The sequence below is a fragment of the Melospiza georgiana genome, chromosome 22, assembly GCF_028018845.1.
Source record: "Melospiza georgiana isolate bMelGeo1 chromosome 22, bMelGeo1.pri, whole genome shotgun sequence".
Lineage (NCBI taxonomy): Eukaryota > Metazoa > Chordata > Aves > Passeriformes > Passerellidae > Melospiza > Melospiza georgiana.
The window spans coordinates 4874637-4899602 of record NC_080451.1 but is presented as its reverse complement, the minus strand read 5'-3'; the positions used below and the strand labels follow the sequence as shown (position 1 = coordinate 4899602).

Genomic DNA, 24966 nt, shown 5'->3' with positions numbered 1-24966 from the left:
GGATTCCCCAACCTGCGGCTTCGGGCTCTGGATTCCCCAACCTGCCCCTCAGCTTCCCTGGGGAGTCCAGAGCTGCCCTGAAAGGACCCTCAGAGAGCTTAGGTGGCCCCACAGCACTTTTGGGGAGCCCAGAGCTGTCCCACAGCCACACCAGGGGAGCCCAGAGCACCCCACAGCCACGTTTAGGGAGTTCAGAGTGAGCCTCCCCAGCCACTCCTGGAAAGTCTGGAACTGACCCTCCACAGCCCTGGGGAGCCCAGCGCCCGTTCCCAGGAGCCCTGGGCACAGCCTCACGTGCCCTGCAGAGCCATCTGGGGGCCTCTGGCACTGTGTGGGGGGCTGCAGGGTGGGGGGGACTGGGTGTCCGTGGCTGGGGGCTCCCAGGACCCCTCCCTGCACGAGCCTTTCCCGGGGCACTGCAGGAGCACTCCTGAGTCACTGTGAGCTCTCCGTGGGGTTTTCTATGCAGAGTCACCAGAGCAGCGTGGGTCACTGGGGTTATTGCCTGGCAAAGCGAGTGATGGGAAGGTTGGGGATAGCATCTTGGGACAGGCCACAGCTGTGTTGGGGTGTTCAGGCATCTGTGGTGCATCTCCTACAAAAGGGAGCAGGAGGACAGTAGCAACAGCAGCAAAGAACCTGTTTGTGCAAGTTAGAGGGTTTCTCTGGAATCGGAGCCTGGCTCATTTGGGGCTGAGCAGAATGGAAGGACAGGGTGCCTGGTGGTGCCAGGGCTGGGGTGAGCTGTCCTGGGGCTGCTCCCATCTCCAAAGCCCTCGTTTGCTGAAATCCTCAGCCCCCAGAGCTGCACAAGCCCCTCTCCCCTGCACTCCTGCCCACCCCCGAGCTGTCAGCTCCTTACATAAGGTTGCGGCTACGCCCGAGAAATCACAGGGAAAGCTTGGAAACAGGAGGCGAGGGGTAATGGGGAAGCACAGCCCCTCCAAGGAGTATTTTTAGGCTTTGCCTGATGCTCCATTCCTGGGCAAAACACCGAGGCTTGAGGGCGTGCCCTGCACTGGTCTGAGGGGGATTGACCTCCCCCCTGTCCCCAGTGAGGGGATGAGGCTTTTTGGGGTGCTCGTTCCCCTGAAGAGGGGGGACACCTCTTCCAGCAGATGGGATTCTGCCCTTTCAATCTGTCTGCTGGGTTTTGCGGCTGCAGTGTGGCTTTTTGAGCTCTGTTCTGCTGTTCCCTCTGGGATTCTGTTCCGCGGGCTGCCTCGCCCTGCAGGCAGCCACCGCCATCTACAGCTGGTGGGACACGGCCCTTTCCCAGCCCTGGAATAACCAGGGACCAGCTCCTCCTCAAAATCCAGCCCTGGGATAACCAGGGACCGGCTCCTCCTCAAAATCCAACACTGCAATAACCAGGGACCGGCTCCTCCTCAAAATCCAGCACTGCAATAACCAGGGACCTGCTCCTCCTCAAAATCCAGCCCTGGGATAACCAGGGACCTGCTCCTCCTCAAAATCTAGCCCTGGGATAACCAGGGACCAGCTCCTCCTCAAAATCCAGCACTGGAATAACCAGGGAGCTGCTCCTCCTCAAAATCCAGCACTGCAATAACCAGGGACTGGCTCCTCCTCAAAATCCAGCCGTGGATTTGTGCCCCACAGCCAGAACGGCCTTCGGACACTGCCTGGCTGCTCTGGTTAATGTTTAATGAGAAACAGCTCATCATTTTCACTGTAAATTCAGGGGGTTTAAAATGCCAGTCGATGAGAATGTTTCTTTTTAAATGTGCCTGGGGGATGTGGACAGCTCTGCCTGGAGCAGGGCTACCCAGGGGCTGCCTCAGTCTTGGGGTTTTCAACTGCTCCTACTTGAGACTCCCTCATTTCCCTGGAATGTTTCTCTAATTGTCCTCCCCAGCAAATGTTCACTGCAGCAGCACTTTGGGTCCATCAACCCTCTTGGGTGCTTATGGGATTTATGGCAAAATAGGAGTGTCAGGGAAGGGAATTTTCCTTTTTTGTGTCAGTTTGGGGGGTTTGGCACCACCTGTGTCATGAGGAGACAGCAGTGACTGTCATGTCCAGTGCAGGGGGGACAGGTTTCCCCCTCAGCCAACCTCCATCATGGCTTGGGATGATCCAGGCTCACCATGTCCACCTCAGGGAGGACAAACCTCACCACTCTCCTGGAATAATCCGACACAGACACACTTTTCATCCTATTTTATTACTTCACACCTCAATTGCTATCCCAAGCCAAGCCAAGCCAAGCACAGCCAGCAGCCATTAGCCACAGCACTCTCACATCCCCATCCTCACACCCTGGTGTGACAAAGCCATTTTGGGGGGATCAATCACAGAATTACCTGTGTTCACACCCGCTGGTAGGAGCTCTCCGACAGCCCCTCCTGCTCCATTGGGCCTTGCAGCCCTCTGGCAGCCTCACAGGAATTCTGGAGCCTCCCAGAACCCTTAATACATTTTATTATGGTTTTTCCCGTGTTTTTATCAGCTGGGTAAGGGGCTGCAGGCTCTGTAACCATGACACAAACCCTGCGAGTCCAAACCTAAACAGAAGAGCTTCAAGTTGCATCCTCCCCCAAGCACCTCACCCTTTGCAAAGAATCATCTCTCTCAAAAACACCTCCATAGCACAGCGTGAGCCCTGATCAGCTGCAGAGTCACCTTTCCAGACTCTGCTCTGCCCCCTTGGTGAAGCACCTGCTCCCTCAAGCTCCCTCCCCTTCCCCAAAACCCACCACCCAAGCAGCGAGGCGACAAAACCCCTTTGCCAGTGGCAGCTTTACATCCAAAGTCTCCCCCCCGAGCACCACAAAGAACTAACTGTTGTACAAAGGAACCACCCTGGTGATGCCCTGCCTGCAGATTGGGCACTTTTTGGGCGTGGGAAGAGCCTGGTAGCACTCGTGGCAGGAGCAGACGTGGCCACACTCCAGGAAGACGCAGGATTTGGTGCTGCTCAAGCAGACCACGCAGGCGTTTTTGAGAGCCTCGCCGCCCTCGGTGCCGGTGAGGCGCTCCTGGGCCTGCCGGAACTCCTCCTGCATCTGCCGCAGGTGCTGCCGCTCGCGGTGGTGCCGGTACTGCTTGCGCAGCAGGAAGAACAGCACGGCGCACGTGGCAAAGCCAAAAACCACCGTCAGCAGTTTCCAAAAGCGCACGCTGGACTCCTGTTTCTGCAGCAAGGACTCGAAATCCAGGGAGCTCAGGTAGTAGGGCATGCCCTGCTTAGGGGGCTGCAGCTTGATGGTGGCGTTGTCCAGAACCAGCTCTCCCACCCCAGTCAGGGCCGTGCCCACCTTCAGCATCTGCTCCGTCTCCTGGATGCCCTTGGGACGCTCCCCGCTGATGTAGTGGCCGATGACGTCCGTGAAGGACTGGACAGAGGGGTGGAATTTCTCATACACCGTCTCCAGGCCGAGCTCGGCAGCGTCCAGAGGCTTCATCACCCGCACGGTGACGCCGGCGCCGTCCTCGGCGGGGACCAGGTCGAAGGGGGTGGTGCTGGTTCTCTGGTGGATGATCTTCTCGTAGTCATTCCTGGGGAGGGAGGAGGGGGGAAGTGAACTGACTGCCCCTGATGGGAAACACAGCCTGGGATGGCCTGCTGGTTTTGGGGACTGCCAGACGGGACACGCCCCGAGTGCAGTTTTGTTGATGGGGGTCTCTGGATTGTGGAGCCTTTCCGTTCTGAGGAGGCTGTAATCTGATCCTAAGACTCCTCCCACGGGACATCTGATAAAACCCCTGCCCAGGTCTGTGTCCCCCTCTCTGGGCTTTGTTTGGGCTCTCCCCCATGGCACGGGGTGGAGGGGGGGGGAAATAAAATGGACTCTCGTGCTAAACAAGGAAGAGACTTGTCTGTCTGTTTGCTGTTGGCTGTGGCCTCCCCGGACACGATTGTCACTGTAGCCACTCGCTGCTGCACTGGAGAACACCTTTCCCCTCATGGCACTGTCAGGGGTGCACGAGGCCACTCCACCCTCACTCAGTGCTCCACAAGAAGTGGGGGCTCCCCCCATCCCCACCTCCTCACTGCCTGTGGCATTCCCAGCTGGCACAAACCATCCCGCGAGGGGAAGCACCACGTGTCACACGTCCCAGTTTGGTGTTACCAAATGCTTATCAAACAGCATCACTGGGCTCTGTTTCAGCAGTTCTGGGACCTCTGGGTGTGGGGATCACCCAAATGCAATTAATTTCTTTCCTGCAAGTGGGTTTTTTCTGAAATGGGGTAACAAGGTGGGGCTGATCAATCTTCAGCCCATGTTGGGTTACTCGATGCTCTCTTCTCCTCCAGCCCCTCTGTGAAAGCCCTAAAATCAGCCAAACCCTCCATTATGGCAGCTGTCACTGTGGAGGCTACTTTGGCACCCAGCTTTGAGGCACTTGGTCACTCTGGCCATGCCTGAGGCCACTTCAGGCTGTCAGACCCCCCCAAGGGTACCACAGGAGTCTGAGGGTGCCAGGCACATACCAGAGGTGGGTGGTTCTGTTCCACACCATCTTGTGCTCCTGCAGTGTCAGCCTCTGAACCACCCCCTTGCAGTTCTCCACGAACTGACTGCTCAGGGTGTCCTTCACCGAGCGCACCACACCTGAAACAGGAACCAGGGGCCACGTGAGGGCTCATGAAACAAACCCTGCACCATGGGGAATGGCTTCACTGGGCTGCTAGGAAGAAATCCCTTCCTTCCTGTGAGGCTGCTGAGGGTATCCAGAGCAGCTGTGGCTGCCTCATCCCTGGAAGTGTCCAACTCCAGGTTAGATGGGGCTTGGAGCACCCTGGGACAGTGGAAGGAGTGGAACTGGATGAGCTTTAAGGTCTCTTTCTACCAAAACCACTCTAGAATTCTAAGATGAGGGCAAAAGGGCCAAGAGCCTGTGTTTTGTGCTGTCAGGAGTCTGTGGCTGCTTGGTGTGGGGGAAATGACCTGATGGGCACAGGAGGAGGAGCTGGGGATGAAATCCCCCAGTGAGGAGCAGCTGTGGGGCAGGAGGTGCCTCCCCCACCCCCAGCTGGGGCACCACTTCAGGTCGTGTTTGAAAGGAATGAGGGATTTTTCGTTACAAACAAACTGTGGGTCTGTTGGTAGATTAAACTAGATGTTGAGAGATAAAAGAAACCATGGGAAGAACCACAAATTCCACAGGATTTCCGACTGACACAAGGGAGGGAAAGCGAAAGTAAAAGCAAAAGTGAAAGGGAAGGGAAGGGAAGGTTCGGGAAAGGGAAGGGAAGGTTAGGAAAGGAAAGGAAAGGAAAGGAAAGGAAAGGAAAGGAAAGGAAAGGACATTAGAAGGGAGCCATAGGTATCAGGCATTTCGGGCAGTCTGACCTCTCAAGTGCCTCAGCCAATAGGGAAAGAGAGAGGGGAATGCGGCCGGGAAGCGAGAATACAAAGGAGGCTGCACCCTCTAGTAATCTGAGAGACCCCATGGGAAATACCTATGACCCCTCCCTCAGTTCGAATAAAGTTATAGGACTTCTCTGTTTCCTCTTTGGACATAAATCTCTGGTGTTTATACACGACCTTACCTTCTATGACCGCATAGGGCACGCAGCGTCCGGGTGCCTCCAGCAGCACGGCCCGCAGGTCCCCGTCCAGCCGGACCTTCCTGGCGCCCTGCGGGAGCAAACAGAGGCCGCGGCTCAGCCGGCGCGACCAGGCCGCGGCTCCGGGGCCGGGCACATACATTGCCCCGTCGCACCCCTCACACCCACCTCGAGCCCGCGGGCCACGCGAGCCTTCTGCCGGTAGATGGAGTAGAGCAGGGCGGTGATGGCGGTGCTGGCGGCCAAGAGCACGGCCTGTGCGGCCGAGGGCCGCCCGCCGCCCTCCATGGCGGCCAGGCCCGCCGTTACCACGGCAACCGCGCGCCGCGCCGGCGCCCGGCGATGACGTCACGAGAGACGCTCTGGCCGCCGCAGCGCCGCCATCGAGACGAGGGGTCCGCCAAGGCCGGGCGGGGCGCGGGGGCTCCGCAGAGCCCTGCTGGGGTGCGGGGTCACACACACTGTCCCCCCACACAGGCTGTTAGTCAGGGGAGGCGGCTCAGAGCCCGGCCCCTCGGAGCTTTAGGGGGACAAACGCCATCCTTGAAGTTTGGGGGGCGGGACAGGTGGCAGCCTCCCCACGCCTTTACCGCCACCTCCACCCTGCGGTCTTGGGGAGGATATCAAACTCCAGCCTCCCTGTATCTGAGGGGGATTAGCCCAAATCAGGATCTTGGCAGCTGGCCCCAAATCCTAATGCTCCTGGGTGTTTGGGGGAAGCATCCCCCGTACCCCCCCTGCCACCTTGGGGCTGGGGGGGCAATCCAAATCTCACCTTCTGCTAAGTTTTGGGGGACAGTGGTCAGACCAGCGCCTGTCCCCCGTGGCTGGGAGGGTTTATCTCTCCAAATCCCAGCCCTGTAACACCTTGGGGAAGGGCTTACAACCCCTTGCTGGGCTGTGGGGCAGCAGCACCACGTGGCCCCAAAAGCGGGGGCTCAGCCTCAGGACGCAGCCCCCAGCCCCACTTTGCAGAGTCCCTTCTCCCACCCCACAAAGGGCCATGGCAGGTCCCTGCCGGGGAGGACACAAACCCACCCACACCCCCAACCCCGCATCTCCTTACCATCGCTTATTCTGGGAAAGCAGCAAAAGGGGAAGGAAAAAAATAGCAATTTTTTGTAAATTATTGATCTTCAGGCCCTAGGTGCTAATCTGGAGTGGGAGGGGGGGTGTAGACAAGTTGTGCTCTCCAGTGGGGTCCAAGGGGCCAAACCCCCATCACTGCTCCCCCGACGTGGGCGGCAGCGCCTCCCCCCCAGCTCTATATTTAAAAATTCAAGTTGCCATGACTACACAGATCAGCTCTCCCCCGCCCTCGGTGCCGCAGGAAAGCACCGTGGACCCCGCAGCCCCCCCTCCTCGGCTTGCCTTTCGAGGGGTAAAAGCAATATAAACCCCCCAGACTGCCTCAGAGCCGAGCTTTACTCTGTCGTCCGCCGGGGTCCGGGCGAGACACAGGCGCCGTCACACCGCAGAAAACACACATTCATTTTATTATTATGGCCGCTGTGGAGGAGGCACGAGAGGAGGTTCATGTGCGGGGCCGGGGGGGTCCCTGGGGTGCAAACCCACCCCCACCATGGGTCTTCCTGCAGACGGAGGCGCCGTCTTGTCCAGATTGCTCCCCGAGGAGGGTCCGGCACCGGCTCGGGGCGCACCGAGGGCACCTCGTGTCCCGCCGGCGCTCAGCACACGGCGGCGCGGGGCCCGCGCAGGCTGCAGCCCCTCATGTCGCTGGCCAGCCGCAGCACGGCCGCTCGCTCGGGGTCCCCCAGGGGCGGCCCGGCGCCGAAGGCCTCATCCTCCTCCTCCTCCAGGATGGAGCTGAGCCTTGGGGCGCAGCGGGCCCGCTCGGCCGGCGGCCGGTAGGGACACTTGGCGTTGAGCAGCCTGCGGAGCGGCACCAAGGGCACGATGGCGTCGCCCAGGAGCTGCTGCTGGACGTGGCGGAAATCGCTCTGTCTCTTGAGGCGCTTGAACTCGTTGAAGGCGGAGGCCGAGGTCTGGTAGAGGAGCAGGGCCATGGCGCGCGCCTTGTCGGCCTTGGAGACCAGCACGGCGTGGCAGCGCAGCACCACCGCCTTGTTCTTCACCTGGTGCCGGTACACCCAGGCGAACACCTTGGGGTGCCGGCGGTCGGCGGCGCAGTAGGTGATGCGGTGCAGCAGGTACGCGTGGCCCGGCCGGCGGGCCCCCTTCTCGCAGGGCGTCATGCGGATGCCATGAGGGCCCAGCGTCAGCGTCATCTTGGCCCCGCCGGCGCCCGCCTCGCTCTTGGCCCAGATCTTGCCCACCGCCTCCTCGGTGCAGCCCTCGCCCTTGGCGTGCAGGGTGACGGCGTTGCCCAGGTACCTCACCGTGTACGTCGGGTCCTCCTTGTTCAGCTCCACTTTCTGGCGCTTCCCGCGGAAGACGCTGCCCAGGCGCTCCAGCGGGCACTCGGGCAGCAGGTCCGGGCAGGAGCGGAGGAAGCCGGCCAGCAGCGCCGCGTAGCTCAGCCCCGGCCCCAGGCTCTTGCCTTTGCACTTACGTTCATTTTCCACCAGCACGAACTTGCTCCGGCGCCAGGGCAGCATCTCGGCTCCGCTCCGCTACCGCCGGCCTCGCTCGCAAGCAGCGGGACCACCCCCCCAAGCCCCGGAGCCGGTCTGGGGGGTGTCCCCGCGCCCCCCGCGCAGGGGGTGTCGTGCCCTACCCCGGCAGCGGGACGCGGCCCCGTGTCCGATCCGGCTGCCCACGGAGGAGGCTGCGGAGCCGAGGAGCCGCCGCGTTCCGGGTGCCGCCTGCGCCTGATGCTGCGGGAGCGGCGGCGGCGGCTGCGGGGACGCGGCTCCTCCGTGGGCTGCTCCACCTCCCCGAGCACGCGGGGAGCCGCCGGTGAGCGGCCCCCGCCGGTGAGCGGCCCCGTGCGCGCCCGCTCCGTGCCCCGGAGGGAGAGGAAGCCGGGGGGAAGCCAGCCCCCCATCCCCGTGCAGCAGCCAGACCCCCAGCGCCGAACCCACCGGCGTCAGGGGAAATTCCCTCATTTCCCACCCTGGGGGGGGGATGATTTGGGGAGGGTCAGATGATGGCTTCTAACACGGGAACGACAAAAAGGTGGGGGCTTCCCCCCCAAATCAATACGTGTCACAAGGGTGTGTGCCAGGATTTGCGGATCCTGCAGGTTTGCTGGCGTTTTTTCCTCCAAACCTCCCATTTGCTCCTGTTATTTCCAAGCCAGTCAGATCTCCTTGCTTCTCCTCTCCTTTTGGGCTGAGCTGGCTTTTAACCTGTTGCTTTTATCTCTGGCCAAGGCCCTAGGACAGCTTCTCTCCAGGAGAAATGGAATGTTATTTTATTTCCCCATGGCACAGCTTGGGGGGAATTTTTTGGGGAGCACTGCAAGGTTTCAGCCCTGCAGTGGAGTCTGAGGCTGCTCAGGATTCAGTGTCTTTGGCTCAAACCCTGGTTTCCACCTTTTTTTTTTTTTTTTTTTTTTTTTTTTTTTTTGCCATCTGGACATAAAGCAGGGAGACCCCTGGGCTTGGGGATGCTCTGTTCGCCTTGGAATTAAAAAAACGGAGAGGAGAAAGGGGTAGAATAACACCATGTTCCCCCACTTTCAGTCTGCTTGGGGAAGAAAATCAGAGTGGGGTGTTGCAGGGAACGGGAAGCCATTTCCCAGCAGCTTCCCAGATTTTCTGCAGTTTGAGTGAAGCAAATACAACCTTAAAATAGCAGCTTCACAGGCAGACAGCACCAGCCCCACTCTCTCACTGCCGCGGCCTTGACAGCCTTGTAGGATTTTGCAGCCAAAATAATAAAAAATGCATGAATTTGTCTGTTTTTCAGCTTTTCTGATGCAAACATGGGCTGTATGGTTTGCTCCCAGTGCAAGGATGGTTTTGGGGAGATGGCAATTAGGGAATTAGTGTTAATGAGGGAGATTTCTATCCATGCAAGCCTCTGTCTTTCATAATTTCTATTCTTGTTGACTGAGGTGAGGGCTGTGTTTACTTGCTCAGTGTTCATATTGAGAGGGCAGATGTGCACCCACCCTGGAAGCTTCTTTATTTAGAGATCCCACATTATTGGGGTCGGGTGGGCTGTGGTGTCCCTCTACCCTGGTTTGATCCCACAGTGCCACCCACAAGTTGCCCTAGGACTGGTTTTCCTATTTTCTAGAAAATAGGTTTTCTTATTTTCTCCCAGATTTTGGGGGGCAAGGGAGGCTCTGCACCGCGCTGTATATAGGAGAAAACAACCTGGATTTGCACTTGAAAGCTGAGAAAAAGAGTTGTGGGCTGGTTCAGGGCTGCCAATCCCTCCTCTCACTCACTGTCCTGGCAAATAGTGAACTGTCATTGCTGGGCTCCAGAGGGAACAAGCACCCTGGCAGTGTGTGGGAGATGGATTTCCTGGTTATCCCTTGGACAATACAGATCTCAGCATCCCAGATTTGGTTTCTTGGGGTGCCTGTGGTGGTCTCACTGTCCCATACTCAGTTTCAGCTCCTGGAGTTTCAGCCCTATCAGAAGCCACTCCCAATTTGGATGCTGCTTCCCAGCCTGTTGTGGCTCCTCGGTGACCCAGCAGCAAGATTTGATGGCAAAACCAGCAGGTGAGGTCAAAATCCTCCCAAAATCAAACAAACTGGACAAAAATCCCAGTGATAAATCCCTGGGACCTGTGACAACTGTCCTTGCAGCTAGAAAATGGGGCAGGAAGCTCCTTGGGCAAGGGGAAAAATAGAGAAATCTTTAATTAAAAAGCAATTTGATGATCACCTGGGAGCCCTTTACCTTGTGTGGGCTGATTCCCATGGAAGCACCAGCCAAACTGAATTTGGACTCCAGCATGAGGGCATCTGAAATTGGCTTTTGACCTGTGTCTTCAGCCAGATTCCCCTGCTGCTTGTAGTTAGAAGACCTGGGAAAATATAATTTTTATGATAATTTTTTAATGCTTTTAATCTTATTAATTTATTTCCTTTGATCTCACTGATCAGGAGCTGTTGTTCCTTCCCATCAGGAATGATTTAAGGACATTTTCCTTTGGAGCCACAGAACCAGTTTTGAACTGAGGAGGAAAAAACCTCCAGGATGGCGGCGGAAAAATGTTCTGCTGGGACAGAGAAAGGAGGAAGTAAATAAAAACCAGGAGAAAATGGAGAAAATGAGGCAGCAGGAAGGGAGAGGATGTGGGAATCCCTGCACACGGTGCTGTGGGGGCCAGGGCTGCCCCTGAGGATGCTTCCCAGAGTTCAGCTCAGCTTTTGCAGGAAAATCACCATTTTCAGGCTTGCCAGAGCAAGGACTCAAGGGCAAATCCCTGCACCTGGAAGGTGAGATAAGGAATTCCCCCTGAACACCCACCCAGGGCTGGAATAACCCTTTGCCAGGAGATAATGAAATTTGAGGAGCCTGGAGCCAGCCCTGGGGCTGAGGATGGGGGGCTTGCACCCTCCTTGGAACCTCCAGGTGTTTTAGGGGCAGATGCCTGGGGTCAGGGGATGGTGTCTGGGGTCAGGGAATGAGCCATGGAGCCCCACACGAGCTGTCACCTCTCTCATCACTTGTCTGCAGGCGCCACAGGGTGTGATGAAGTCGTCCCCCATGTCACTGCCAAAGGAGAAGGGCACAGAGCCCTGAGGTCAGAGGAGGGGAGAACACCTGCAGAAGACCTTCATGTCTCGATAAATACAGAGCTGCAACAGATTTGCCCCCCAATTCCTCCAAAAACACCATGCAAAAACTTCATTTCCCTCCCCAAACCATGGAGCTGCTGCAAAAGCAGCCGTCCCTGAGGAGCAGTGGGGACAGCTGCGTGCCGGGGCGTTATCCCGGTGTCCCGGCCAGCCTATTTTCCAGGCGAGGAAATATTTAACCGCGGCGTCAGCGGGCAGGGCAGGCAGCTGCGGCCATGGAGAGAAGCGGGCAGCACCCGCTCCCTGCTGTCCCCCCGGGCCAGCCCCAGGGTGACCATCTCCAGCTCCTGCTGCGCCGCAGCCGCGAGGCCAAAAGCTGCGCCTATTGCCCCTATAGCCGCTTCCCGGTGGGAGCTGCGCTGCTCACCGCCGGAGGGGAGATCTTCTCGGGTAAGATGGGATCTGACACCCCCTCCCGGGATTTTGGGGAGCCCCCAGCCGGCCTTGGGTCACTTGTGAGGGTGTAGCGGGGTCATGCCGGGGTGCTGGTGTTGTGTGTCCTCCCCCGCTGCCTGCTGGCAGCCGCCATCCCGGACTGAGCCAAAGATCACAGCTGATGGGAAAATAAATAAGGGAAGCAGGGAAAATGGCTTTTCTTTGTCAATTCCCTGGGGAGAAAGGAGCTGGTGGGGTTTGGAGCGGCTGATGCCGGGATTGTGCCTGCAGGGTGCAACGTGGAGAACGCCTGCTACAGCCTGGGGATGTGTGCCGAGCGCGGTGCCATCCAAAAAGCCATCTCTGAGGGGCACACCAGCTTCAAGGCCATGGCCATCGCCAGGTGAGGGTGCTCTGAGAGCTGCAGTGCTGAGGGATGGGGTGGGGAACCAGCAGACAACCCCTGGGACGGCTTCTTTTGCAGCAGCTCCATGGTTTGGGGAGGGAAATGAAGTTTTTGCATGGTGTTTTTGGAGGAATTGGGGGGCAAATCTGTTGCAGCTCTGTATTTATCGAGGCATGAAGGTCTTCTGCAGGTGTTCTCCCGTCCTCTGACCTCAGAACTCTGTGCCCTTCTCCTTTGGCAGTGACATGGGGGACGACTTCATCACACCCTGTGGCGCCTGCAGACAAGTGATGAGAGAGGTGACAGCTCGTGTGGGGCTCCATGGCTCATTCCCTGACCCCAGACACCATCCCCTGACCCCAGGCATCTGCCCCTAAAACACCTGGAGGTTCCAAGGAGGGTGCAAGCCCCCCATCCTCGGCCCCAGGGCTGGCTCCAGGCTCCTCAAATTTCATTATCTCCTGGCAAAGGGTTATTCCAGCCCTGGGTGGGTGTTCAGGGGGAATTCCTTATCTCACCTTCCAGGTGCAGGGATTTGCCCTTGAGTCCTTGCTCTGGCAAGCCTGGAAACGGGGGTTTTCCTGCAAAAGCTGAGCTTCCCACAGATCCTGTCCAGCTCTTGTCTCCTTTCTGCACGGGAATCCCAGCACCCACACTTTGTTTTGGGGTTGTTAATATTTAATGGGTCGTGGGGCTCTGCTCGAGGGTCAGATTCAGCAGGTTCAGAGGCACTGGGGCTCACAGTGTTGGTAAAAACACAGGATCTGAGCCCAAAATATCCTCTGGGGGAGGTAATGCTAATAAGCCAACCAAAATACATGTAATAGAGGGGGATGCTCCCTGTGGACCTGAGAAAATGGGGTATATGAGTAATTTGGGGAAGAAATGCAGGTTCTTCCCTTCTTCTCCCTCATCTGGCTCTTCTTTCTCCTCCTCTAGTTTGGCACAGACTGGGATGTCTACCTGACCAAAGGAGATGGCACCTACATTGTCAAGAAGCTGGAGGAGCTGCTGCCTACCTCCTTTGGTCCTGAGGACCTGAAGAAGGTCTGAGCAGTGTGGCCACCACCAGCCTTTGCCCTTAGGCACAGGGGACAATGGTTTTCCCTGATTTTCTCAGCCTGTAAGCAACTTTTTGGGGACAACACAGTGGGAAATTTGTTTATACTGTTAAGTTGCCTGTTCCTCTGTCTCATCTTCTAATTCAGTGTTGATTTGCAGGCTCCAGCTCCACCTTGCCCCGAGGAAATGGCAAAATCAAATCATAGAAATTCCCTGTTATTAGTAAAAAATGCGTCCAGACATCCCTGTAGGCAAGGGAGGACATGGCTTTGGTGCAGAACTCAAACAGGCTTTGGTAGAGAAACCACTCCTGAATAATGCAAAATCATTGCTTGGGAAAGTGCTGGGTCCTTCAGCTGCAAAAAGAAGTGAAAGCAAGAGGGAAAAGGTCCATCAACCCCAGCAGTAATTAGTGACCCAATCCAGATTACATGGATTGCAGGATGGTTATTGCACTGACCATGTCCTTTGCTCCTTTCTTTCCAGCTTGTTTTCCTTGCTTTTATTCTGTTTGGGGTGAAGAAGAGGACAAGTTTTTGGGGTCTTCTGGAGGGTTTTGTGCCTCCAGGATAATGCCATTTCTTGATTGAATATTGATTTGTAATAGAATGATAAATGAATTCATTACATTTCCCAACCAGAGCTGGGTTGAGCATTTCTGCCATGGCCAAGTGAAATAAAAGCAGTTCTGGTTTATCTCCTGCAGTTGTAGCAAGTGATGAAACACAGGGAGTGGGGTCCTGGGGCTGTCCTGGCAGGGCTGGGGGTGCTGGATGTGCCCTGGGAGCCTCATGAGGTTCAGCAGAGCCGAGTGCAGGGCGCTGCCCCTGGCTCAGGGGAATCCCTCAGTGTCTGTAATGGCTGGGGCAAGGAGAACACTCCTGCTGGGAAGGACTTGGAGAGGCTGGTGGATGAGAGGCTGGATGTGCCTCGGCTGTGGGGCTGATCCCACAGCACGGGCAGCAGGGAGGGATTCTGGCACAGGGCGCCCAGAGCAGCTGTGGCTGCCCCTGGATCCCTGCAAGAGTCCAAGGTCAGGTTGGACAGGGCTTGGAGCAAGCTGGGACAGTGGAAGGTGTCCGTGCCATGGCAAGGGTGGGACTGGATGGGCTTTGAGGTCCTCTCCAGCCCAAATCAGTCTGTGATTCTGTGATTTGACGATTCCACACACTGGGCTGTGCCCTGGCTGTTTCCAGGGCAGTGCTGTCATCCATGCCAAGGCACTCCCAGCAGTGGCATCCATGACCTGCATTGCACAAGGCTTTACCTTGGTTGCACCCTGCTCTGTGCCCTGTTCCATGACCCATTCCATGCCCTGCTTGATGCCCCATTTCATCTCCCCTTCCATATCCTGCTTTATGCCTTGCTACATGTCCCCTTCCATGCCTTGTTCAGTACCACACTCCACGCTCCGTGTCTTGCTCTATGCCCCATTCCATGTCCCACTCCCATGCCGTGCTCCCTGCCTGTCTCCATGCCCCATTCCATGCCCGTTTCCACACTTCGCTCCATGCCCCATTCCCTGTCCCACTCCATGCCCCATTCCGTGCCCATTCCCTGTCCCATTCCCTGCCCACTACCTGCCCCATTCCCTGCCCCATTCTGTACCCATTCCCTGCTCCATTCCATGCCCATTCCCTGTCCCACTCCCTGCCCCATTCCATGCCCATTCCCTGCCCACTCCCTGCCCCATTCCATGCCCATTCCCTGCCCCACTCCCTGCCCCATTCCCTACCCCACTCCCTGCCCCATTCCCTGTCCCATTCCCTGCCCCATTCCATGCCCATTCCCTTCCCACTCCCTGCCCCATTCCCTGTCCCATTCCCTGCTCCATTCCCTGTCCCATTCCCTGCCCCATTCCATGCCCATTCCCTGCTCCACTCCCTGCCCCATTCCATGCCCATTCCCTGTCCCATTCCCTGCCCCATTCCATGCCCATTCCCTGCCCCATTCCATGCCCATTCCCTGTCCCATTCCCTGCCCCATTCCATGCCCATTCCCTGCCCCATTCCATGCCCATTCCCTGCCCCACTCCCTGCCCCATTCCATGCCCATTCCCTGCCCACTCCCTGCCCCATTCCATGCCCATTCCCTGCCCCACTCCCTGCCCCATTCCATGCCCATTCCCTGCCCCACTCCCTGCCCCATTCCCTGCCCCATTCCATGCCCATTCCCTGCCCCACTCCCTGCCCCATTCCATGCCCATTCCCTCTCCCATTCCGTTCCCCGCCCGTTCCCACACCGTCCCCGTCCCGTGCCGGGGGCGTGGTTTCGCGCCCCGGTGGGCGTGGTTTCCGGGCGAGGCCTGTGGCCATTGGCCCGCGCTGGCCCCGCCCCCCGCGGTGACGCGCTGGCCATGGCGGTGCGGCTGCTGCTGGCCCGGGCCCTGCGGCTCCTCCCGCGGTGCCGCCCGCCCTGCGCGCCCCGCGCCCCCCGCCCCGACCCCCGCCCCGGGCCCGCGCCCGCTCCCGCCGCGCCGCCCGCCCCATGGCGGCCCTGGCTGGCCTGGCTGCCGGCCGCCCGCCGCCTCTTCCTGCGCGGCCCGGCGGGCGGGCTGGCGGCCGTTGCGCGGCGGGGCCGCGGCGGCGTCTGCCTGGCGCTGGCCATGGCGCTGGGCCTGGTGGAGCCGCGCCTGGAGGAGCAGCGCCGGGCTGAGGCGGCGTGTCGCCACATCCAGGTGGGAAGCGGCCCGGGGGTCCCGCTGGGCACTCCGTGAGGGGGAGGGAGGGCCTTGCCGGGGGGGGAGGCGTTCAGTCACCTCCCCAGAAGGGCACGGGGAGTCGCAGGCCTCCAGATATCCTTCATGAGAGAGAGTGATCCTCGATGTGTGGAGCCCTTTGAGCCGCCCCATGAGCGGCACAGAGTGTCAGTGCTGGGGGGAGCCGCATAGACACGCCCTCCCATGAAGGGTCTGAGGGTCCCTCAGACACCTCCACTAAGGGTAGTGCTCATTGCTCTGGAGAAGCTGCCAGACATCATCCGTAAAGGGAAGGGGGATTCTTGTGAGGAACCCCTCAGATGTCCCCTCTGAAGGGGACGGGGGTGGTCACTGCTCTGGGGAGCTCTCCAGACTCCCTTGCTGAAGGGCAGAGCCGTGTTTGATGGAGCCCCTCAGTCACCCCTCATGAAGGGAAGGGGGGTCACTGCTGTGGGGAGCCCCCCGAGAGCCCCTGTGAAGGGCACACTGACACCTGCCCATCTCCCCCCAAGGAATGTTGGGAGTGCTGCAATGAGCAGCCCTCAGGCACCTCCCCAAAGGAGGGGTGCTGGGAGCAGCCCCACAGGCACTTCTTTCTAACCAAAAATAGGGTCATGGGGGAGCCTCTCACTCAGCAGCCCCTCATCACCCTAAAGCAGGTACTTTCAAAAGCAAGGGACCCTCACTCCCTGTCCCTCCACCCCTGGCTGGAGGGGTTTCATGTCCCAGGACACTGATGTTGATGCCCATGGGGACCCTGTGGCGCTGGGACAGGCCGTGCTGGCAGGGCATGGGGCATGGATGGTACTGAACTTATTTCCTGGGTAAAAATAGACCTCTGGTGCTCAGAGCCAGCTGTCACCTGCTCCACCGACCAGCAGACACATTCCTGAAGTTTCTTCTGAAGAGGATGCTTTCTCTCCTCTGTCCTTGCTGGGTTGTTCCATTTGCTGTCCCTGGTCTGTGTCCAGTGACACATCCCTAGGGTGTCACCAACTGCTTTGGGGCTGCAGCTCACGGAGAAGGCCACTTGTTTGTATTGGTATGGTGACAGGTGGGGCAGCACCAGACCTGTAGGATCATGAACTGTGATGAAACTCCAGAACAGCCTCCTGTGTGCTGTTTTTCCACATCTCTTGATTTTCTGCCCCAGCTCCCTCCCATCATAGATTCACTCTTCCTCACACTAATCAGCCCTCACAGCTGACTGCCACAAAAAGGCCACTGTTTTTTCTGTTGCTGCTTTTAATTCAATTTTCTTTAAAATGCTGTTTGACTGGTTTGTTTATGGAGAGGGAGAAAAGTGTAATAATGCATCTGATTTCAGAAGTGTTCAGTTAAACTTCTCTTTACACAATCATGGAATCATGGAATGGTTTGGCCTGGAAGGGACTTTAAGGCCCATCTCTTTCCACCTCTGCCAGGGCAAGGACACCTTCCACTCTGCCAGCTTGCTCCAAGCCCTGTCCAGCCTGGACTTGGACAATTACAGGGATGGAGCAGCCACAGCTTCCCTGGGAAAATATATTCTAGATTGGCAAATGACTCCCCCTCCTGGTTCCTCTTCTTCCCTTAAAAAGGGCACCTTTAGAAAAGACTGGTTTAGGGGTAAATTTTATCATACAAAATATATGGCCTGCAGATGATCTTTCGTGTGGTTACAGTGATTTGAGCCCAGTGCTTAGAGTCTGATTGAAACATTCAGGTTGGACCATCCCACCAGGACGTGTAATACCACTGACACACACCAAGTTCTCCTTCACTGGGAAATCTGGGCTAACTGAGCAGGTTTTCCTGTTCCTGTTCGTGTTCCTTTCAGACCGTGTTTGTTGGGAAGAACAAGCCGCAGAAAGATCCCCTGAGCTCCTTGCGCTGGCAGGGCTTCAAGCTGGAGGAGTATCTCATCGGGCAGCCCATCGGGAAGGGCTGCAGCGCCGCTGTGTACGAGGCAGCCATTCCCTTCTGCCCTGCTCCTCAGGATCCTGCTCAGAGCAGCCCTCTCCCAGCCCTGCAGCAGCAGCCTGCCTCAGCTTCCCAGGGCGCTGAAGAGGAGCCTGTGGTGAAGCACCAACCGCAGGGGGCTTTTCCCTTAGCCATCAAAATGATGTGGAACATTTCGGTAAGGAGTCGGCGCCGAATCCCCCGTGTCTGTAGCTGGGGAATTCTGGCTGGAATGTTTAATACTGAAGTGTTGAAAGCACTAATTATGGAGTGCAGGATGAGTGTGTCACAACAAAGCTGTTGGTAGGTGAGACTGGAGATGTCGAGTGTTAGTGCAGAGCCCCAGAGCGAGGTAATTGGCATTCGTCATCCTCTGGAATCAGCACTGAGAGCTGCTGCTGGAGCTCTTAGGTATGGGGGTGATGTTTTGGGAAGAAAAGGTTTTCTGAGCTGGCTCCATTGGAAAAGTCTAAGAAGGGGAAAGTCATTACTGCCAGTGATTTAGGAGTTGGTGTCCTGTCAGTGTCAGGACAGAGATGGGTTTTCTTCCTGAAGAGTCAGTAGTTTCAGGGTGCACAGTAACCTGTCTGCTGTGTCCCCTTGCTGTGCAGTGACTGTCCAAGATCTGCTCCATGTTTCCCAGCCTGGGTGACTGGAGATCCAGTTCCTCAATGTGGCTCTTCCATGTTTAAAAAAATCTACCTGGCTTTCCCCATTGATGTGACAAGTGAATATTTCAAGAGAATCTTCCAAAATGCAAACATCTGGAATCCCTTAGTCTCCAGATGTAGCCTGGCATTTAGCTGTGGGCTCTTCCACTTGGGTTTGGAAGGTGAAAGTGAGTGCTAAGGTGTAGTTTGGATTGCTGACAGTCAAGGGTGCATTTGAAGTGACAAATAGATTTCTTTCTGCAAATAAAGGCCTTGTGGCCTCCCTTAGTGAGATCTTTAAGTGGTTAAATGCCTTCCTTGGTTTTCAAGGGAGGGAAGTCCTGGAATCTGATCTCAGTCAACCCAGCTCCAGACGTGGTGCCAGCATCAGGATGATCTGCTCTCAGCTTGCTTTGGGCCGGGGTGATTTCAGAGCTGGAGCCCACATGGGTGTGGTTGTTGTTGCAGGCTGGTTCCTCGAGTGAAGCCATCCTGGACGCCATGGGCCGAGAGCTCGTCCCAGCCACAGGCCTGGCCTTGTCCGGGGAATACGGAGCTGTCTCTGGCCGCAGGTATGGAGGTGCCAAGGTGCTGGTCTTATCCCTTGATTGATTTTGCAGCAATTTGTACTGTTAAGGAGGTGGGCAGGGCTTTCTAGAATAGCTGCTGAAAGCAGGTAAACCTGGGGATTGTTAAGTTTTGTTGGCATGCAGGGAATTGTATTGCTAAAGTATGTGGTCCAGAGGGGGTTGAAAGGGTGCACCAAGAATTTGGGAGCATTTGGGGTCCCACCAGGGTCTAGTGGCTGTGTCTTAGCTTCCCTGTGTTGAAATGTGTTGGCATTTGCTGAGGTAAGGGCTGGAGGAGCCACTGGGTGAACACCATTTAAATTCGTATTGTGATGCATTTTTATTGCACCGCTGCAATCGGTAACAGTTTGAGTGTATTAAACATCAAATGATTTCACCGTAATACAACTTGACTGTGAGGTTTGAGAACTGGTGTGGGATAAGATGGCTGCTGGACAGGTAGGTTGAAACTGTTTTAGTGCAGGAAAACTGGTGAGAAGGGAAATGGAAATGATTAGTGTGTACTCTTTGACCTGAGTGGGAAGTGAGCAAACAGCATGAAGGTGGAAAATCTCATGGAAACTTCTAAATTACCTCAAGTTAGCTATCATTTTGTTCAGAAATGCATCTTTTTTTTTTTTTTTTCCATTTGAAACAATGGAGTCCACAGCCCAGATTGTCTGATTTAAATTTCAAATCCATCCCGGCTGCCAATGCAAATGAATAATAAATGCTGTGCCCGTGGCTGGCTGGGAATGCAGCAGAGCAGCCAAAGGGATATTTGACATTCAGGGGATGAGAGATCTGTGTTGCAGACAAATAGGTAACCTGCTTTTCAGGGTAGGGAGAGCTTCCTGCTTCTGCCATAAAATAGAGGTTCTAAATTGATACTCCCAGCGTGAAGTTGACCTTTATTATGTCTAACAAAGTAATTGCGTTTGGGTGTTACTCTCTAGAGCTGCTGTAGCTGTTTTTGAATGGAGAAGCAGCCTGTGCCTGGCTCTGCCTTTGTTAGCAGCATAGAAGGGCTCGGGGGGCTTGAGTGAAATGAAGGCTGCATGTTGTGTTTGAGGGTTTTTATCAAAGCTCTGTTTGTAGTGCAGGTAAAGCACCTTATTTCCTATTTGGCCATTGTGAATAGGGAAATCCAGTTACTGAAGAGCCTCTGTGACACCTTGGTTGGCTCAGTTTGCTCTGGGAGGCACTGGGGTTGATTCTGAGCTCTGGAGAAGGTGCTGGGAGATGCCTGTGGGTGCAGTGGGTCCATACAGGCTGTGGGTGCTCTGCATCCACCTGGGAAGTGCTGGGCTGAGGTGCTGGTTGGGAAATGGGCCATGAAACTGCTGCCCATGCTCTTGCTCAGTGAATGGATTCCAGGATGTGAGTGTCTGACTGTTTGCTTAATGTGCAGTCCTGTAATCCACCCTGTGCAGCTTTAATCTCTCTCTGATGAGGCTTCCAGTGCTGAGAAAACATGTTTGCTCTCTGCTGGGGAACCCTTTGGTGTGGACGACAGGCCATAATAATGAAAAGTAGCTCCAGCAATAGCAGCAATGTGCCTGGGATCCAGCAGAACCGACTGAGGCATTGGTGCAATCTGTGGTGTCTTTCCTCTGCACAGAAATCCTGTCCTTGGGAGGAAGAAGCTGCAGCCTCATCCCAATATAATCCAGGTGATCCGAGCGTTCACATCCTCTGTCCCTTTGCTGCCTGGAGCCTTTGCTGACTATCCTGACATGCTTCCATTGAGCCTGAACCCCAGAGGGATCGGTCACAGCCGCACGCTCTTCTTGGTGATGAAGAAGTAAGTGGAGAGAAAGAAGCTGGTTAATGTGACTTGGGCACTCTGTCCCTGCAAAGCTTGGGTCTGGGCTGCTGCCAAAGAGCAGAGTATGCTCTTGGAAACGCCTCCCAGGACCTGTTCCAAGTTCTTGAGGTTCTGACTGTGCTTCCACAATGAAGACAAACCGTTCTTTGTAATAATTACCCCAAATTAAAGTGAGAAATGTGGAGTTTGTCCCCATTTGTCTGCCCTTCTAAGCCTGAACTTCACCCCTAGTCTGAGCACACTGCTAGAGATGGAGTAGAATCAGTAATGAGATGAGCCAACAGTGAGGTTGAGCTGCCAATGATAAGCCTCCAGGATGCTAATTCCCATTTTTTGCCCTGTTCTGCCTAGCTACCCCTTCACACTGCGCCAGTATCTGCAGGAGAACACTCCGGATGTTCGCCTCTCCACAGTGATGATTCTGCAGCTCCTGGAAGGCGTGGACCACCTTGTTCGACATGGAATAGCACACAGAGACCTCAAGTCTGACAACATCCTGGTTGAATTTGATTCTGGTACGTAGATCCCTGAGGATAAATGCCAGTTAATTCACAGAAGTGATTTGATCACATTTGTATTCGGGGAAGTCTCACCCGGCTGCGTGTTTGGGGGAAGAAGCATCAAACCTTTTGAATAATCTCAGGTTTAGTTTTTAGCTTAGTATTTGCTGTGAGTGCAGCAAGTCATTGATCCTGTCTGTGCCTGAGGTTTTGGATCATTAGCATGGACACAGTGCATTGCTGAGATGATGGATTGCATGAGCACAGCCAGCATTGACTGGAGCATCCGGGAACGCCACATTTGGGATGCTGCAGGAGCCTTTGCTTCAGACTCTTGGTTCTGTCATCTTTCCCAAGCCAGAGAGTACAGAGAGCCTCTTAAAATCCCACCTCATGGCCAGGTTAATGGTGCTTGCACCCTGGGATGATGAAACATGGGTTGGGAGGGAAGGGATCCAGCATTTTCTTCTACGTGTTCTCCTGTCAGCCTCTAACAGCAGTTTTAATTACCTGAGCTCTTTTTGGGTGTGATTGAGATTCAAATTGGCAGGAGCAATAGGAGGCAGGCAGATCTGTGTGATTAGGAGTGGAAGAATTTGGTTGAAGAGTATCAGGGAGAGAGAGACACAGAGAGACCACTGGAATCCACCCTGCCTTCCTGTAGACCAGCCCAAGAGCTGACAGAGGATTCTCTGTTCCCCAGAGCTCAGGATTTAGAATCCTAAAATGATGGAATGGCCTGGGCTGGAAGGGACCTTAAAGCTCTTCTCATTCCAGCCCCCTGCCATGCACAGGGACACCTCCCACTAGACCAGGTCACTCTGCTGAATGTCTTTGCCCACAATCTAATGAGGGGATCGAATTCCCCCTCAGTCAGTTTGCAGAGGACACCAAGCTGGGTGTTGATGTGATGTGTTGTTTGGTGCTGCCAGGTCCTCCCAAACTGAGCCCTAACTCTGGCAGCTCTGTGTTGTTCACAGCTGGCTGTCCCTGGCTGGTCATCACTGACTTTGGCTGCTGTTTGGCGGATGAAAACATCGGCCTGAGGCTGCCCTTCACCAGCTCCTACGTGGATCGGGGTGGCAACGGCTGCCTTATGGCACCTGAGGTAAATCCCTCTGTAGCAGTGCTTTGTGGTGCTGGTTTTCTGCTTGTCCTGTTGTTGGGGCTAAAAGTTTTGGTGGCATAGAAGGTTTGTGTCCTACCTTGAGTTAGGCTTGGTAAACATCTCTGCTGAACTATGTCAAATAGACACTGTGAGCTCTAACAGGTGAAATGTAATCAGTTGGTGTTAAGAGGCAGAATCAGCTTTTCCTTCCCTCCCCCAAATTTACTTTGTAATATTTATTCAGGCTCCTTTCCATGTGCCTATTAAGAATTTTATGCAGCAGTTGCAACAGTAGCTTTTGGCTAAAGTTCAAGACTGTTGTGAAATTATTTACAGTTCCTTTTTATTTCTTTGATGATAAGAAATAATAAAAGCCAAGACACCCTTAACTGTCTGCTGGACCTGGAGCACCTTGCTGTGGTGTCGGTTGTTCATCTGCAGGTCTCCTGTCTCCATAATTCCAGCAGGAGATAGCCCTTGGAACTCTGGCAGTGGTGGTCAGGGACAACAGCTAAAGCCTCAGCGCAATGTTCAGACTCCTCCCAGCATCCCAGTGGGCTGAGCAGTGCCAGAGGCTTAGAGCATGCCAATAGGGAATATTTACAGCACAGGTTCAGATGCAACTCACCTTTGGGTTCAGTGTCTAAGTTTATTACAGGGAAAATGCAGGTTTGAGCATTAAAAATTGAATTTTAGCATAGAGGCTGCATTCGAGCTGTTTATTTGAGTAGCCCCCTCTCTGTGGCAGGTGATCACAGCATCACCTGGTCCAGGCACGGTGATCAACTACAGCAAAGCTGATGCTTGGGCTGTTGGAGCGATTGCCTACGAGATCCTGGGCCTGGCCAATCCTTTCTATGGCCACGGGGACTCCAGTCTGGAAAGCAGAAGTTACCAGGAGGACCAGCTGCCAAGCCTGCCCGACCACGTGCCCTTCGAGGTGAGGCAGGTGATAAAGATGCTGCTTCAGAGAGATCCCAACAAGGTAAGAAGCTGTTGCCTTCAAGATATCCTCTTTGGGAGTACCCCTGGCAGATCTTTTTACCCTGGAGGGCTGTGGGTACAGGGGTTAGGCCAGATCTCACTGCAGGATCAAAGGATGACATATAAGTATCAAAACCAAAAAAGTCTTCACTGAGTGGTGCTGAATTATTTCAGATGTTTGTGTCAGGACCAGACCTCACACTGGAGGGTTCCACACAACATTATATATGTACAGAAGTAGTCTGAAAGAGCTTTCTGATTCACAGGGTGTTGCCTTTGGGGGGGCTTCAGGGAGTTTTGGAGGTGCCAATGCTCCGTGCTGGTGATGTGGCCGAGTGTAGCAGGATCAGCTAATCTCCCTCCCCTTCCCTCCCCTTCCTCTTGCAGAGGTTGTCTGCGAGGGTGGCTGCCAACGTGCTGCACCTGAGCCTCTGGGGTGACAGTGTTGTGGCATCCAGGACCCTGAAACCTGACCAGATGATCGCCTGGCTGCTCTGCCAGTCTGCAGCCACCCTGCTCACCAACAGGCTGGCAGACAAGAGCCAGGTAGAAACCAAAATGAAGATGTGCTTCTTGGCAAACCTCGAGTTCGAAGACCTCTGGGCAGCAATATTCCTTTTGCTGGCATGGAGAAGCAACTCTGGGTGAAGGAACCACCTGGAACACGAGCATCCCACATAAATGGCACTTTCTAAAGGCACTTAGGAACTTGTCCTTTCTGTCTGTCTGCAGTCCTGTAGTGCTTTAGAGAACAAGCTGCAGGCCTGTGTTTAGGAGCTTGAGTTTCTCTCTAGCAAGTGTTAACCACGCTGCTTTTGTGTCTCTGCTAGAGGAGATGCCCTTCTTGCTTCCTTACCCTCTGGGGGGGACGGGAGTGTGGACCTTGCAGGTGTCCAGAGGTTTGTGGTTGGTTTTGCTCCCGTTTGGGAATTAATTGACTTGTAAGTTGTGTGTTGAGTGAAGCAGATTCCTTTCAGAGGGGTGACTGGGAGGAGGCACCGTCTGGCTGCATTTTACAGAGAAACAATTTAACACACAGAAATCCAAGCTGACAAAGGGAACTGCAGTCTCTGTTCTTGGGGTAACCATGGTGGTTTGAAACTCATTTTCTTCTGAGCTGTGAAATGACAGCCTGAAATCTTCCTGATGAGGTGCTGCCTGGTAACGTGAGCGTCAGCAGCAGTAAAAACCTCGCAGTTGTACGCAGGATAGTGGAAGCACATCATCCTCAAATCCCGCTTATCCTTGTTCTTAACTGTTGTAGCTCTGTGGTGGTGGCTGCCCCAGGGTCCAAGGCTGAGTCAGACTCTCCAGTTAGGGATAATGCTCCAAACAGAGTGAGGCTGGGCAGCAGCCCCTGCTTAAAGAGCTCAGTGTGATGCTCTGCTCTTTTACCTGTCTGTGTTTCCTTCAATGAAATAATATCCTTTGGTGTGGGGGACAGAGACATTGATCTTTAAATAACAACAGCCATGTTTATGAAACAGCATTCAATTTCATGGCTATAATTATGTTTAGAGGAACTTGGGGAGAAAGTTATTTATGCTTGTTGCACAATAAATTAAAGATTTAATGTGGCTGTGGCTGCGTGGGTTCTCTCAATCCAATTTGGGCTGTGGA

At 55.2% G+C, this 24966-nt stretch overlaps 4 protein-coding genes across 5 annotated transcripts; 2 read left to right on the top strand and 2 right to left on the bottom strand.

Annotated features, from left to right (window-relative positions):
- Window positions 1-2167: 2167 nt before the first annotated feature.
- MUL1 (mitochondrial E3 ubiquitin protein ligase 1) lies at window positions 2168-5835 on the bottom strand. Its single transcript, XM_058039527.1, has 4 exons — window positions 5705-5835; window positions 5519-5606; window positions 4457-4577; window positions 2168-3519 (listed from the first exon to the last, which is right to left on the bottom strand). Exons 1-4 carry the CDS (start codon window positions 5822-5824, stop codon window positions 2799-2801), a joined length of 1050 nt encoding a protein of 349 aa, XP_057895510.1. The 5' UTR covers window positions 5825-5835; the 3' UTR covers window positions 2168-2798.
- A 1178-nt stretch (window positions 5836-7013) lies between these two features.
- FAM43B (family with sequence similarity 43 member B) lies at window positions 7014-8407 on the bottom strand. The gene has a single exon (XM_058039526.1). It carries the CDS (start codon window positions 8113-8115, stop codon window positions 7225-7227), a length of 891 nt encoding a protein of 296 aa, XP_057895509.1. The 5' UTR covers window positions 8116-8407; the 3' UTR covers window positions 7014-7224.
- A 2903-nt stretch (window positions 8408-11310) lies between these two features.
- Window positions 11311-13744, top strand: CDA (cytidine deaminase). 2 transcript variants are annotated; one of them, XR_009115514.1, is made up of 5 exons: window positions 11311-11615; window positions 11892-12003; window positions 12248-12305; window positions 12946-13129; window positions 13228-13744. XR_009115514.1 is itself a non-coding variant. In XM_058039525.1 (4 exons), the coding sequence occupies exons 1-4, from the start codon at window positions 11441-11443 to the stop codon at window positions 13057-13059; spliced, it is 459 nt and encodes a 152-aa protein (XP_057895508.1). In that variant the 5' UTR covers window positions 11311-11440; the 3' UTR covers window positions 13060-13171. The 2 variants fall into 2 exon arrangements, 1 of the variants encoding a protein (XP_057895508.1); XM_058039525.1 differs by lacking the exon at window positions 13228-13744 and having other exon boundaries at window positions 12946-13171.
- A 1680-nt stretch (window positions 13745-15424) lies between these two features.
- PINK1 (PTEN induced kinase 1) lies at window positions 15425-24923 on the top strand. Its single transcript, XM_058039523.1, has 8 exons — window positions 15425-15745; window positions 17586-17885; window positions 18826-18929; window positions 20548-20730; window positions 21106-21269; window positions 22235-22362; window positions 23111-23347; window positions 23734-24923. The coding sequence occupies exons 1-8, from the start codon at window positions 15425-15427 to the stop codon at window positions 23992-23994; spliced, it is 1698 nt and encodes a 565-aa protein (XP_057895506.1). The 3' UTR covers window positions 23995-24923.
- The last annotated feature ends 43 nt before the right edge of the window (window positions 24924-24966 follow it).

Bases quoted from the DNA above. Each gene is read 5' to 3' on its own strand.
- FAM43B (XM_058039526.1), bottom strand. From the start codon at position 8,115: ATGCTGCCCTGGCGCCGGAGCAAGTTCGTGCTGGTGGAAAATGAACGT.
- PINK1 (XM_058039523.1), top strand. From the start codon at position 15,425: ATGGCGGTGCGGCTGCTGCTGGCCCGGGCCCTGCGGCTCCTCCCGCGG. The intron at 15,746-17,585 runs GTGGGAAGCGGC...TGTTCCTTTCAG, and splicing joins CGGCGTGTCGCCACATCCAG to ACCGTGTTTGTTGGGAAGAA. The intron at 20,731-21,105 runs GTAAGTGGAGAG...TGTTCTGCCTAG, and splicing joins CTCTTCTTGGTGATGAAGAA to CTACCCCTTCACACTGCGCC.
- MUL1 (XM_058039527.1), bottom strand. From the start codon at position 5,824: ATGGAGGGCGGCGGGCGGCCCTCGGCCGCACAGGCCGTGCTCTTGGCC. The intron at 5,607-5,704 runs GTGGGTGTGAGG...TTGCTCCCGCAG, and splicing joins GCGTGGCCCGCGGGCTCGAG to GGCGCCAGGAAGGTCCGGCT. The intron at 3,520-4,456 runs GTATGTGCCTGG...CTCCCTCCCCAG, and splicing joins AACAGAACCACCCACCTCTG to GAATGACTACGAGAAGATCA.
- CDA (XM_058039525.1), top strand. From the start codon at position 11,441: ATGGAGAGAAGCGGGCAGCACCCGCTCCCTGCTGTCCCCCCGGGCCAG. The intron at 11,616-11,891 runs GTAAGATGGGAT...TTGTGCCTGCAG, and splicing joins CGGAGGGGAGATCTTCTCGG to GGTGCAACGTGGAGAACGCC. The intron at 12,004-12,247 runs GTGAGGGTGCTC...CTCCTTTGGCAG, and splicing joins AAGGCCATGGCCATCGCCAG to TGACATGGGGGACGACTTCA.